The sequence below is a fragment of the Macaca fascicularis genome, chromosome 3, assembly GCF_037993035.2.
Source record: "Macaca fascicularis isolate 582-1 chromosome 3, T2T-MFA8v1.1".
NCBI classification, from domain to species: domain Eukaryota; kingdom Metazoa; phylum Chordata; class Mammalia; order Primates; family Cercopithecidae; genus Macaca; species Macaca fascicularis.
Window position 1 is genome coordinate 179,201,782 of NC_088377.1, and position 14,509 is coordinate 179,216,290.

General features: G+C 38.7%; 1 protein-coding gene across 31 annotated transcripts in view; it reads right to left on the reverse strand.

The window, feature by feature from the left end:
* The window catches only part of DGKI (diacylglycerol kinase iota), a 459,668-nt gene that overhangs the window by 148,791 nt on the left and 296,368 nt on the right, over window positions 1-14,509 (reverse strand). For 15 of the 31 annotated variants that reach the window (XM_015448091.4, XM_065542616.2, XM_065542615.2 and 12 more), the window contains one exon: window positions 8,294-8,356. The exons of the other annotated variants lie outside the window; for them this stretch is intronic. In XM_015448091.4, coding sequence (XP_015303577.2) covers window positions 8,294-8,356 — 63 coding nt within the window. The remainder of the gene's footprint in view (window positions 1-8,293; window positions 8,357-14,509) is intronic. 31 annotated transcript variants of the gene reach the window in all.

Below are 14,509 nucleotides of genomic sequence, written 5' to 3' on the forward strand. Positions count from 1 at the left end.
ACCCTCAAAATTGGTTTTTGGGTTCAGGAGCTATGACTCAAAAATTATAATCCATGAATCAGAATCTGGACAGATTTCTGCCCCAGACATGAAGCACATTTCTGGAGGCTCCACTGGCCCGTGAGTGCGATTCATTCTCAGACTCTCAGGAAGGTTGTGTATTAGCCACCAGCAGCTTAATTCATTGAGGCAAACCATATCTGATGGATCATCTCAGCTGCTTTAGAGGTAAGCCTTACAGTATACAAAGGCATGCATGTAAATTTCCACTTCCTTAAAGAGTTAAGGTGTGGCAGAGTTTATAAAGAGAGGAAAGGAAAGGAAAAAGGGTTCTGAATAACACAAATCAAGACTTATTTTCTAATTAAAGGGACACGACAAAGTAAACAGAATAAAGAGATCTTTCATAATATATTACACAAACTCAAGCAAATGTTAGACCAAAAGTTTTGATGTGACTAGTTGTAGAATAGAATTATAGAATTTTAGAAAGCTTTTCAAAGGATCTTCTAGTTTACTTCTCTGGCCAGAGGCATGCAAACATTTAGCCAACTATGGCTAATTTATGTTTTCTTCAGTTGTGAAGATCAAAGGTACTTTGCTCTGTGTTGGTAGTTTCATAACAATAAAATTCTTAAACTCAACCCAAAACAGAACCATAAAAATATTTTAATATATCAAAAATATTTCCCTTTCTTTTAATGAAACTCCCTTTCTTCCTTGAACAAAAATCAATTTACTTTCATCCTTACCAAGAAGTTTATCACAAGCAATTTTGGAATGCTGAGTCATATTCAGTGGTCAAATATGACAACTCATACTTGTTTTGTGGATCTGTTTCTAACTTTGCTTTTCCCAAGGTAATAAGCAGACCCACACAATTTAGCAGTGGGTTATATCCTGTTTATGTTTAAATTGTAACTGCTGTGCAAGATGGTATATTACACTTAACATATGTTAGTTGTAGTTCAAAATACACTGGTCTCTCTGCAGAGTTGTTTTGCTGAGTTTAGCTATGACACTAGCTGAGTCACTGCAGTGGGCAAGAAGGAATGCAGTCCGATAGTTCTCTGCTTCAAAAAGCAGGGAAGATCCTATCCTGGTGAATTGGGTCAGCACACAGCATTATTTCTTCCCCACTGAATGCAGCTATACATTGTGGACAGGATTCATAAAGCAGCTATTTGAGAACTTTGAAAAGTAAACGATAGCAGTAGACTGGTGAAGAACATCAGAATTTAAGATACTATCAAAGTGGTAGTAAACTCCCAAACCCCTCTCCCTCCAGTAAGTCCCAGCCTGGACTCCAGGCAACATAAAGTCCAAAAGGGGACACCAGGAGCAGAGAGAAAGAGCTCTAGGAAAATGCTTGTGCTCCAGCTCTAAGAAAAGAAGGGACTCTGAATGCTGAAAGAAATGGAAGAGGATCTCCTTTTCTTTTTTCCCCCCTCCATTTTCTCCCACTACACCACTACTCAGGCCTTTTCACTATTTCTGGCAGCAGCAATGACAAAGCCTTCGGGCACCTAAACTTAGGAGGAAAGTGGGGCTTCCCCTCTAATCACAGGGGCTATGATGCCAAGAGAGTAGCATAAACTATCATTGCTTCTTTTTCTTTCTGTTATCATTGCTTAGCCCTGGACATGAACACAGTTGTAGGCAGTATGCAGCAAAGTAAGGTAACTAAAGCCTTAGCCTTTCTGGCACAAGGACCAAACAAAGGAAGCCCCAAGAAACCAGAAGGAAACAGGGATGACAGCAGAGAGGAAGGAACTCAGAAAACAACTCCATAAAGATGTTCACGAACTCTTGGGGGTTTATCTCTAGGCTGCAAATACATGAATCTAGCCCTAAACACCAGGTCATAGACTTTAGGAACTGAACTACAGGGTAGACCTCCCCCCAGATCCCATACTGGCAACTTAGTCATTCATAAGCCACACAGATAAGAATAGCAATGCAAAGACTTTGGAAATAAAACTAACATTGTAACCACAACCCTTAGAAGATTAGTCAAAACTTGTGGCCTGAACTTGAGTCAACTGCATACTGAAGCAAATAAATAAAAGATTCCACTTTAGAAAAAAATGGGGAAAAAAGAGCAAAATAAACCCAAATCAAGCAAAAGGAAGGAAATAATAAAGGGCAGAAATCAATAAAATTGCAAATTGAAAAACAATCAAGAAAGTTAGTAAAACAAAAGTCAATTCCTCAAAAAAGTCAATAAAATAGATCTCTACCAAGATGGACAAAGAAGAAAAAAGATACAGGTTACTAATATCAGGAATAAAAGAAAACTTGTACTGCAAACCTCACAGACATGAAAGAGAGAAGGAAATACAACAACTCTACATACATTAATCAACAATTTAGATGAAATGGACCAATTCCTCAAACACCTCGAGCCACTATAAGACAACTAAAACTCATTCATGGTGAAATAGATAACCTGAGTAGTCCTACAACTCCTAAAGGGATTGAATTTATTGCTTAAAAAGAGAAAAAATCTTGAGGCCCACAGAGTTTCATTGGTAAATTCTAACAAACATATAAAGAACAAATAATGCCCTAATCTTTTCCAGATATACTGATAAAACACTTCCACAAAAATTCTACAACTAATAATCAATCTAATGGTGAAAGACAGAATGATTTCTCCCTAATATCAGAAGCAAAGCAAGGAGGGAAACTCTCATCACCCTTATTCAACATTGTACTCTAAAGCCTAGCCAGGACAACAATGCAAAAGAAAGAAAAGGCATACGGATTAGAAAGAAAGGCATAAAACTATCCTTATTCACAGACATGCTGAACTACAGAGAAAATCCTGAGGATGCTACCAAACTCCTAGAACTAAAAAATGAATTTAGTAAGGCCAATAGGATATAAGGTCAACATATAAAAATCCACACTACTTCAAAAGTTAGCTAGGCATGTTACCCTGTGCCTGCAGTCCCCAGCTACTCAGGAGGCTGAGATGGGAAGACCACTTGAACCCAGGAGGCAGAGGTTGCAGTGAGTTGAAATCGCACCACTTCACTCCAGCCTGGGTGACAGAGTGAGACCCTGTCTCAAAAGAAAAAAAGAAAATCCATAGTATTTCTATATACTAGCAATGAGCAATTGGAAACAAACATTTTAAAAACACACCAAAAAATACCATTTACAATAGCTCCAAAAACATGAACTACGTAGGCACAAATCTAACAAGATATGTACAAAATCTTTATGCAGAAAACTACCAAGCAATGATGGACAAATCAAATAAATTAAGAGACATAAAGAATTTATGAACTGAGAGTCTCAACACAGTAAAGATGTCAACATTCCCCAAGTTGATCTATACACTCAATATAATTCCAGTCATCCAATTTCTAGTAGAATTTTTGGAGACATGGGCAAGCTGATTCTAAAAATGTTTATGGGAAGACAAAGGAACTCAAATAGCCATGACAGTGTTGACAATGAAGAATAAATTTGGAGGAATAATGAAACCAGATTTTAAGAGTTATTATAAAGGCACAATAATAGAAATAATATGGCACTGGCAAAGGCATAAACCATAGGTCAATGGCACAGAATAGAGTTTACATTGGATCTGTGTGTCTGTGTGTGTGTGTACGTGTGTGTGCACAATCAGTTCTCCATTTCTGTGGGTTCTACATCTGCAGATTCAACCAACAACAGATTGAAAATAGTCAGAAAAAAAGATGGTTTTGTCTATACTGAACATGTACAGACTATTTATCTCATCACAATTCCCCAAACAATACAGTATAACAACTATTTACATAGCATTTGTACTGTATTGGATGTTATAAGTAATCTAGAGATGATTTAAAATACATGAAAGTATGTACATAGGTTATATGCAAATACCTGTTTTATATGAGGGACTTGAGCACCTAAGAATCTAAGAAATGGGACTCTGGAAAAAATCCCCTATGGATACTAAGGGATGACTTTTTGTACATCCAATTGATTTTTTGATAAGAGTTGTAAAGGCAATTCAATAGAAAAAGAGAATCTTTTCACAAATGGTGCTGAAAGGATTGAACATCCGTATGCGAAAACATTAACCTCAAGCTAAACAGCACATCTTGTAGAAAAAAACTCAAAACAGATCACATAAGTAAATGCAAAACCGAAAACCTATAAAACTTTTGGGAGAAAGCAAAGGAGAAAATATTCACCTGGAATTAGACAAAGAGTACTTTAACATAATACCAATAACACAACTCTATAAAGAAAAAAAAATGATCATCTGGATTCTGTCAAAAGGTTTTACTCTACAAAAGATATCATCAAGAGAATGAAAAGACAGGATATATATTGGGAGAAAATGCCTGCAAAGCACACAAAGGTCTTGGGGACAGAATACATGATGAACTCTCAAAACTCACAGGAAGAAAACAAACAGCCCAATTAAAAAATGATCAAAAGACTTGGACACATGCATCCCAAATGCTAACAGTACAAGTGCTGACAGGGATGTGGAGCAACTGGAATGGTCATACATTGCTGGTAGAAATGCAAAATGGTGCGACCACTCTGGAAAACGGTTTGTCAGTTTCTTACGAAGGTGAACATACACTTAACCATATGACCCAGCAATCCCATTCCTACATGTTTAACCTAGAGACATGAAGCTTATGTTTACATAAAACCTGTTCATCAATGTTTATAGGAACTCTACTGATAATTGCCCCAAACTGGAAGAATAACCAAGATATCCTTCAATGGGGGAGTGGGTAAACAAGCTAAAACATCCATACAATGAAATACAGCTGGGCAATAAAAAGGAACAAATAATTGATATATGCAACAACTTGGATAAATCTCAAAGGTGTAGTGTTCAGTCAAAGAAGCCAACTACAATGCACCACACATTGTATACTTCCATTTATATGGCATTCCTGAAAACACAAAACTATAATGATTAGTGGTTGCTAGAGGTTGGGAGATGGGAGGGTTTGGCTACAATGGGATACATCATGAGGCAGCTCTTTTGGGGTGACAGACTGATCTATATCCTGACTACGGTGGTGGTTATATGAATCTTTATATGTCTTAAACCTTATGGAACTGTACACAAGAAAAGTCAGGTTTACAGTATGTTAACTTTAAATATTAAAAATAAAAGCAAATACAATAAACACTCAATACAAAGTCATTCATATGGAAGAACAACCAGAACCTCTACTTGAATGCTTGTCGCATTGCTTCATAATTCTGTCATAGGCGACACAACTGGGTTTGTTCCTAGTGTGTTCGTTTCTCCTGGGCAGAAACCTTAGTGTCCTCATCTCTGCTTCTCCAATATCCCACAGAGTATCTAGTAACCGAAGTAAACATTCAATAATGTTTGTTGGAAGATGAAAGCAATGAATAAATTAGGTGTAAATAGAACACATTATTTCATTTTGTTGAGGGAAGAGCAGGAGGGAAATAGAACCTAATGAGAGGTAGCTACTAAAGGCTAAGAAAGTTCTAGAAAGACACATTCTGCAGTTTCACACTTTTTTGGCATTAGCTGAATAGGAGTTGGCAGTTACAGCATTTAGCATGACTAGTCATGATTTATGAAATGTAGTGTGTACATGTGTCTTCCAATGAGGACTTTACTTCATCATGAAGCCAATCAATTATAAAGAATGTATTAATTCATTAAGTTGCACTGTACAAGATTTGGGGAGAAATATTCTATTTGCTTTGTTTTGTCCTATTGGATGAGACCACTAAATTCCATTGATTAAAATTCATCAATTCATATGTTGTCATATATGATCAAAACATAAAATTTCATGATTTTTCTTTGAATAAACTGGAAATTTTGCATATACACAGGCATTAGTAGTATGTTGCAATTCCTAATAATTTATGCATTGCATTGTTACCACCATGCACTCCATCCCTGGAGAAAAAGTCTTCTGAAAGCTAGAGAGAAAAAAAGATTACTTCAAGTTTCTCAAGGAAGGAACAATTGCTTCAAGAGCAGCATAAAGAGAGGGTTCACCCAAAGAAAAGATCATCTGTAAAAAAGAGTTGTTCTGAGCAGAGAATGGCCGATGAGATTGCAATCCCCTTCCCTTCCCCCGCAAAAATATATAAAAACTCACTTCATGATATTGGGGCTCTTAACTTCTACAGGACCAAAGCAATGTTACCATGGTTTTCTCAACATTGTTGAAATTAGCAAACACTGGTGTGTGAGTAAATCAAGGTTATCCTCACTGCTATAACATAAAAAGGCAAAATGCATATATTGCACTTAAACTTTTCTCTACATTCCTTGCTGTATTCCATAACGTTTTATTATCTGATTTTTAAAATAGTATCCTGATTTAATGTTTATGATATAAATGTTTTACCTATGGGTAGGAAATCTATGACATGTAATATTTAATATATATCATATGTAGATATAAAATATTTTCAAATTAACATTCAAGTTTTAAAGTAACCACAACTTAGTGCCTGCTGCACCCTAGAGAAACAAGTATGACCATTTACTTCACTGTACGTAGCACACACACTTGTGGAAAAAGAGATAAACCAGTCCAATTTAAGATATATGACTAAAGTGTAAATACAACCAAAATTTAACCCATGATAGAAACAGGGTGACTATCATATGCGTTTCTGCTGTTAACATTCTCAATTCTTTGGTCACGATCAATGTAGTCACTAAAAATAATGATCACGTGCAGCCACTCCTTAAACTCCAATTTACTGAACTGGCCTTTATAGAACACACAATTTTACTCCAGCCACAACATTCAAATTGGCAATCAAATGTCATTTTCTTATTGATTCTTTGCTCAAGTGTAAGCTCCAGGAAGGTAGTGCTATGTTGTGCTTACCACTAGACACAAAGCATAAACTAGTGTCTGACACAGAGCAAGTGTAAAATAAAGGTTTTTGAATACATATTTTAATGAATAAATAAATTAGTATGCATAAGACAAGGGTTGAAAATAGGATTATATAACTGAACTTTAGGAATTGCTTTGTCATATATACCACCAGATGTTATATACTGTACAATTCTATTTAGACATGTATTCTTTTATTCATTCATTCCACCAAGAAAACCAACCAATCATTGTTTGGCTTCAGAATACTTCATGTTAAAGTCTCTGAACAGGGCTGGGAACACAAAATTCATATTAAGATATTGCCAATCATCTCAAATAGCCTAAGTCTACTGTGTGAAATACACAGACACAGAGTTAAAGTAATTAACACTAAATTAAACCTTGAGAACTGTAACAGATACATGAATGATAAACTCCAGTGAGGATGTAGTTAACTCTGACAGCAAGAATCAAAGAAGAATTATTTGGAAAGGTAATCATTCAAATGGGCCTTGAGAAATACAGAGGATCCTGACAGATGAAAGGCAGCAGACTGCAAATTGTTAAGAACATGAACTTTGAAGCCAGACTTCCTGAGTTTGAATCCCACTCTATGATTTATTAACTGTGTGACCTTGGGCAAGTTACTTAAGCTCTCTATCAGATTCCTCATGCATAGAAGGGAGATAATTATACCACATATGGCCAAGGGTTGTTGGGAGAGTAAATTAATTAATATGTAAAGTATCTGTAACAGTCCCTGAAACATAATGAATGCTAGACAAGCATATGTGATATGGAGAAAACCAAGGACAAAGCAGAGTCCAGAGCACAAAATAATTCTGAGCTGAAATGCTAAAAAACATATTTTTTGTTTTCATTAGAAAAAATAATACCCTGGACTACATTAAGCAGAAACTCCTAAATATACATAAAAATGCATTTTGCTAACTCAGTGACAGTTTGGGGTCATTGAACTTTTATTGTAACTATGGATCTTCCAAAATAGAAATACGCACATACACACACTCAAAACTCCATGCATAATCTTAAGGTTTCATCCAGAAATTGAGGGCTGCAGGCACTTCCTCAAGCTTATCTCTGAGCTGTAAGTAATGACATAGTCTAATGGTATTATGCACTTTCCATAAAAGCCAATGCTTAGTATGGAATTCTACACAACCCCAGGCAACCATGAGCCCTAAAGTATCTCATCCAAAAATTGAACTGTTAACTTAGATAGAGGATGGAAGCACATAGAACATAAAAAACTTCACAGCTCCATTTCAAATCAAAGAGGGCAACAGAAAGCAATTCTGGTGAGGTGGCTTCCTTATCTGAGGAACAGACCTGTGAAGGCAAGGGACACAGGTAGTCCAACCCTGAGGAGACGAGGCTGGGGAGAAAATGTAGAAACAGAACGGCACTGTACTCACATGGTGAAGGAGCCGGGGGGAGCAGACACTCGCCGCAGGTCCGCAGTTTGCACCTGGTGAATACTAGAGGCAGCAGGGAATGAGCAGCGAAGACAGAGTCAGCGACAGCGTGGACAGACAAGGAACAAGCCAGGGGAGAGAAAGAGAGACACACAAAATTTAAACAGAAATTAAATGAGCGCATCACCAAACAGCGAAGGAAAGGAAAAGGAAAACCAAGCCAGCCACGGAAATAATCCAAAAAAAGCAGGTGATAGCAACAAAGCCAACAGGACACACGGAAGGCGCTGGTTCTAGGCAAGTCACAGACTGGAGCGGGGCCAGGCTGGGGTCGATGCAGGACAGCAGGTCGGGGGGTGCGGGGAGATGATCATGGCCTCCCTTGCTCAGGCCCATCAGGACACCCAAGGAGAGAAGGCACGCACTTACATATTGAGTGGTAGGCTGGCATGGTAAACTCATCTTTGAAAAGATTCAAAGTCAATTTAACCCTTTCATCACACAGCCATCAGGTTTCCCCAGGCTTTATAGGAACACTCATCAAAAGACAATCATCTTAAAAAGTGTCTGAACCAAAACTTCAACTTCCTTCAGTTGAACAACAAAGGCTTTTAAAAAACTCCAAAGGTAATACCAAGAAAGTCTCATTTTATCACTGTATTGCTGTCATTCTACCCACATTCTGGGGAGAAAAATCAAACCACAGATTTCTCCCTTTTCTCCTTTCTTTTATAATGGAGTCTACAGCAGCTGCTAGAAAAGATAAAATGTAGAATTTAAGAAACTAAACCCAAAATGTTTTGTTGACTTTACATAATTATTCTCTCCACTCTCTTATTTAAAGAGTTTCATTGGAACTACATTAGACCTAGTTCCCTGGATCTCTCTGTTCTGCAGGATACATAACTTTTCATACAAAGTCACCCATGAGTTAACTCCAGTCCAAGCCTCTCTCTGTCTGTGTTATCCTCCAAGTACTATCATTTCCAACCAATATAATACGTCTCAGCAGCCTAGGATGATGGAATTCGATTGCTCAATTCAAAGTTTGCTGACTAGAAATCTGGCCATTGGTTAAAATGACCATCTTTAACAATGAAGCCTTAATTACTAGTGAACTAAGGATAATATTATCCATTTATTAATAGTTCATTGAAGATCTCCTGAAACACCTGGGTAATTTTGTTTCTATTCTCCTTCAATGGCATCTTGCAAATAAAGAACATAATCCAGCTTATCATGTTACTGGCATACGAATATGAACCTAGATACATCTGCTTATTCCTTTTTGTAGGGAAGGTATTTACTGGAGTTCATACTCTGTGTAGATTCCTATGCTATGATAAAATGACATATGCTCCCAAATAAATGAGGAGCTTCTGGACACAGTGGGACCTAGCTTTTTAGTTTGTGTATAGTAATGGCAAATGGGGTTATAAGCCAAGAAATATTTTTTAGGAAACATTAATTTTTCCTTTTTCATAAATGAAGATCTAGTGGCATCATGAGGCCCTATTAGTTAACTATTTCTCATGGAAATTCCTTCTATCCGTGTGGGCCATAGCTTGAAATCATTAAATATGTATCTTTCATTTATAAGACAATGTGATCAGAACATATTTGAGATTAGTTTTATATTCACAAAATTTTAGACTTATCTTAGAAAGCAATTTCTGAGAAACACAGCAGAGACAGCGTCACAGAATAGATTCAAGTGTGAGTCGCTGATGCAAGATGTGACTGTGTCTCAGGACCTATGACCGACACTGGGGATCCTAAAAGGAAAATCCTAGGGCCTCCCCACAGAGCAGAGAAGGGAGGAGTAAATCCATGATTACACTGTTTTTAGTAAGTAGTGTCATGAAAATAACCAAGAGCACCACTGAAGCACGTAAAGGTACATCTAACAGCTAGAAGTAGACAGAAAAGGCTTATTAGGAAAAGTAGTAATTCAATGGGGTCCTAAGCTGTGAGCGAGGAGTTAGCAGAAGATAAAGAGGTGCAGAGGGCACTGCAAGAAGAGGACCTGAAAGCAAAACCAGGACGATGTAGGAGACAGGCTACTGTTCCAGGAACAGCAATCTTCCCTGGAACAAAGAGCAAAGAGAATGAAGAAGGGAGTGATCGAAAAGGTCTGCAAAGCTAAGGAACACAGGCTTGGGATTCTTAGATCAATCTAACTGGTATATCAGAAGAGACAGATTATGTGAAGGCAGCAAGGGTGGGAACAAGAAAACAGTCAGAAGCATACTTTAGTAATGCTGCTGAGAGGTAGCTCGCATGACCTTTGAACTCTGGCTGCTTTAGCAGTAGAGAGGATAGAGGGGATGAGAGTGAAAGACTTGGGAAATAAATAGGAGATAGAGTTCAAAGAATGTGGTAGCTACCCTGATGGATGTTGATATGGTTTGGACATGTGTCCCATCCAAATCTCATATTGAAATGGAATCCCCGATGTTGTATGTGGGGCCTGGTCAGAGGTGTTTGGGTCATGGGGACAGATCTCTCATAAACACTTGGTGCCCTCCTTGGGGTAGTGAGTGAGTTCTCACTCTGAGTTCATGTGACAATCAGTTGTTTAAATGAGTATGGTGCCTCCCCCCTCTCTTGCTCTCTCTCTCACCATGTGATATGCCAGCTCCCCATTCACCTTTAACCCTGACTGTAAACTTCCTGAAGCCTCACCAGAAGCCAAGCAGATGCTGGTCCCATACTTGTACAGTCTACAGAACTGTGAGCCAAATAAAACTCTTTTCTTTACAAATTACCCAGCCTTGGCTGGGCACAGTGACTCACGCCTGTAATCCCAGCACTTTGGGAGGCGGAGGCGGGCAGATCACTTGAGCCCAGGACTTCAAGACCAGCCTGAGCAACGTGGAGAAACCCTGTCTCTATCAAAAATACATCTGGGCATGGTGGCGCACACCTGTAGTCCCAGATCCTTGTGAAGCTGAGGCAGGAGAATCACTTGAACCTGGGAGGCGGAGGTTGCAGTAAGTCGAGAGGGCACCATGGCACTCCAGCCTGGGCAAGAGAGTCAGACTCTGTCTCAATAAATAAACAAATAAATATAAATAAATTATCCAGTCTCGGGTATTTCTTTACAGCAATGCAGAAATGGACTAGCAGGTGTACAGAAGTAGAAGTGACTGAGAGAACCTCAGAGGCCAGGAACAGGACAAATGAGTGGATGGTAGTTTCCTGTGTACAACTGTGAATGGAATAGGCTCACTGGATAGTGGGGAAGAAAAGCCAAGGAAATAAAGTTAATGAGTCCAGTTTCTAGCATGTAGTGTGAGGTTACTATGAGACATTAAGGTAAAAATGTCAACTGAGATATTTGGGTATCAGTCTTCAATTTTTAGAAGAAAATTCTGGGCTGAAGACACAGATCAGAGATATAGTCTCCCAGAGAAAGGGCAGAACCACAAGGATAACTGGCATCTAAGTGGAAAGGGAACTGCTGTTAAGGGAGCCACAGCACTTCCGTCTCAAATATCCAATTAACATGCTGTGTAAAAGGAGCCTAATTTTTAAAGATGAATTAAACAGCCACCTTCTTCTTACTGGGAACACACACACATACACATACGCAAACACACACATACACACACACGCGCGCAAACACACACATACACACACGCAAACATACACACAAACACACACATGCAAACACACATACACACACGCAAACACACACATACATACACACATGCAAACACACACATACACACATGCAAACACACATACACACACGCAAACATACACACACACACAGAGGTTTTTAAGCTAAAAATTCTAAAGATATTTTTGACTGGTTCTCCTTGAGTAAAGAAAAAAGACAGGTGAAGAAAGGAAGGCAGGAAATAAAGAAAATGTCTTTCGAATTTCTCTTTCTTCATTGTTTGAAATGGTACACTTCACACAATTGATGGCCAAAGCAGAGAAAGGCTTGAAGGACTCAGAAGGTGGAAGAAAACTTATAGAAAAGTCTTAAAGGAAAGGCTGACCTTGAACTTGAAACTCCACTTGGAAATCCAGTGGAAGACCTTAGATTTCAAAACAAGGTTTTCTGGTAAAATCAAAAGAAATATTTAATCACAGAAGGTAAATAAGATTAGAATGAGAGAAATTAAGGTTTAGTAAGCAAATATTACAAGGTGACTAGGGTTTTTTGCTTTCTTTTGAAAATGTGCTATCTGTATTGATTTTCTGAAAATACAGTGTTGAATAATTTTTCACAAGTAGTAATAAAGATTTTTGTTATTTTTAAGTCTTATAAATATTCATTAATAAAATGAAAATTATACTATTATTCCCATTTCTCGTAAGTCTTTCAGAGGGCATGGGCTGGCCTGGATGCAGGCACCACTGCCTCTAGTAGAAAGTAAATAACAGTTCTGGGGTTTGTTATTGTTGTTGTTGTTGGGGGTTTTTGTTTTGTTTTGTTTTGTTTTTCCAGACAGAGTCTCGCTCAGTTGCCCAGACTGGAGTGCAGTGGTGCAATCTCAGCTCCATGCACCCTCTGCCTTGTGGTCCTAGAGATTCTGGTGTCTCTGCCTCCTGAGTAGCTGGGATTACTGGCATGTGCCACCACACCTGTTTAATTTTTGTATTTATAGCAGAGAAGGGGTTTTGCCATGTTGACCAGGCTGGTCTTGAACTCCTGGTCTCAAGTGATCCAGCCACCTGACCTCCCAAAGTGCTGGGATTACAGGTGTGAGTCACCGTACCCAGCCAGTAACAGTATTTTTAAGTTGAGGCTGCTTCTTGAACACTTGCATAGCTAAGAGCTACAAGAAGTGCCATCATATATCACGTGTGCCATGAGTACAAAAAGAAAACAATTCTTTTTATGTGCTTCTACAGGTGCAGAAAGCCAAATGAATTCTTAACAATATGGTTGTTGAGCAAATACGAATTCTCAACACAAAGGTAAAAGCTGTTTAAAACCAAACCAGCTGAAAACCATTTCATGTCTGATAAGGTTATTAAATACAGAAGAAGCAGGCCTAAGACTGTGAGCTCTCTGCCTATACATAGTAAAAACTTTTAGCTTCTGCATATCTTCTTAACAAACTATCTAAAAGTGACCCAACAACAGAGACTATAGTACAGTTTCAGAGATTTTCTTTCACTTAGTATTTCATAGATTTCTGGCAAACCCATGGTCCACGTAACTCTAACATTTCTAGGGTAAATTTGATGAACCATATACAACTACTGACATTCCACGTTTTCTAAAATATAACCTCAGCAATTGTGTATTTAACCTAACAGAAGGTAAAGGCAGGGAGGGCAGGCAGCATGAGGAATGAGTCAGGAGTTTCACTAAACGCAAAATGTAAACAAAGAAAGACATGTAACTAAAAAACACCTCTGGAAAATAATCTAGGAAAAATTCTGGGGGAAGTCTGGATTCTGGGAGAGAAGGAAGGAGAGGACAGAGTAGATTTTTTATCCCAGCTTCAAACTGAGACCCAGATGCCAAAAGCTGGAATACTCTGAGAGCACTATCTAATCCTGCTCATCAACATGTGCCACCACAGAGAGAGAACAGGAAGTGCTGGTAGTGAGTGAGGGCACCTGTGTTGCTGGCTATTCTAGGGACTTCTGCATAAATGCATGGCAAAGCATGCCCTTGCTTTACAGGCACCACAAGGAAGCCAGCCACTCAGTGCAAATAGATAACCATGCATGACAGGCCACAAACGGGAGAAGCACCTTTCAGAGTCCCTCACTGTGACAGAGAATGACACAAGGCTAAGCCCTGAAATGGCCTTAGGCATACAGCATGATATATAGGAAATATTCAAAAGATGCCAAAACTTCCGTTCATTATCCATCCCCTTCTCCAACCCCACAGACACTTAATCACTAGTTGGAGTGAGACACACTATAAAATGAATATGCATTCTAAATATCTAGTCATTATTACCTTACCTCAAGTCAGTTTATTAAAATGCCTAAGAAAGGAAAACTCCAGGAGGGATACCACGTGTTTAAGGGTAGAAAGAGTGGGTTAGGCTACGTCTGGACAATAGGATGCTGCCCAGAAAGCCAATGCTGAGTTGAAGCACCAGAGTATGCAGGACCCCAAAATAGGAACATCAGGAAGGGAACAATTCGCTGGCAGGCAGAAAGAGATGCAATGTGGATAGAGGCCAGCCACTGACCAGCTCTGCCAACCAGCCGCGACTGGAGAAACCAACACTC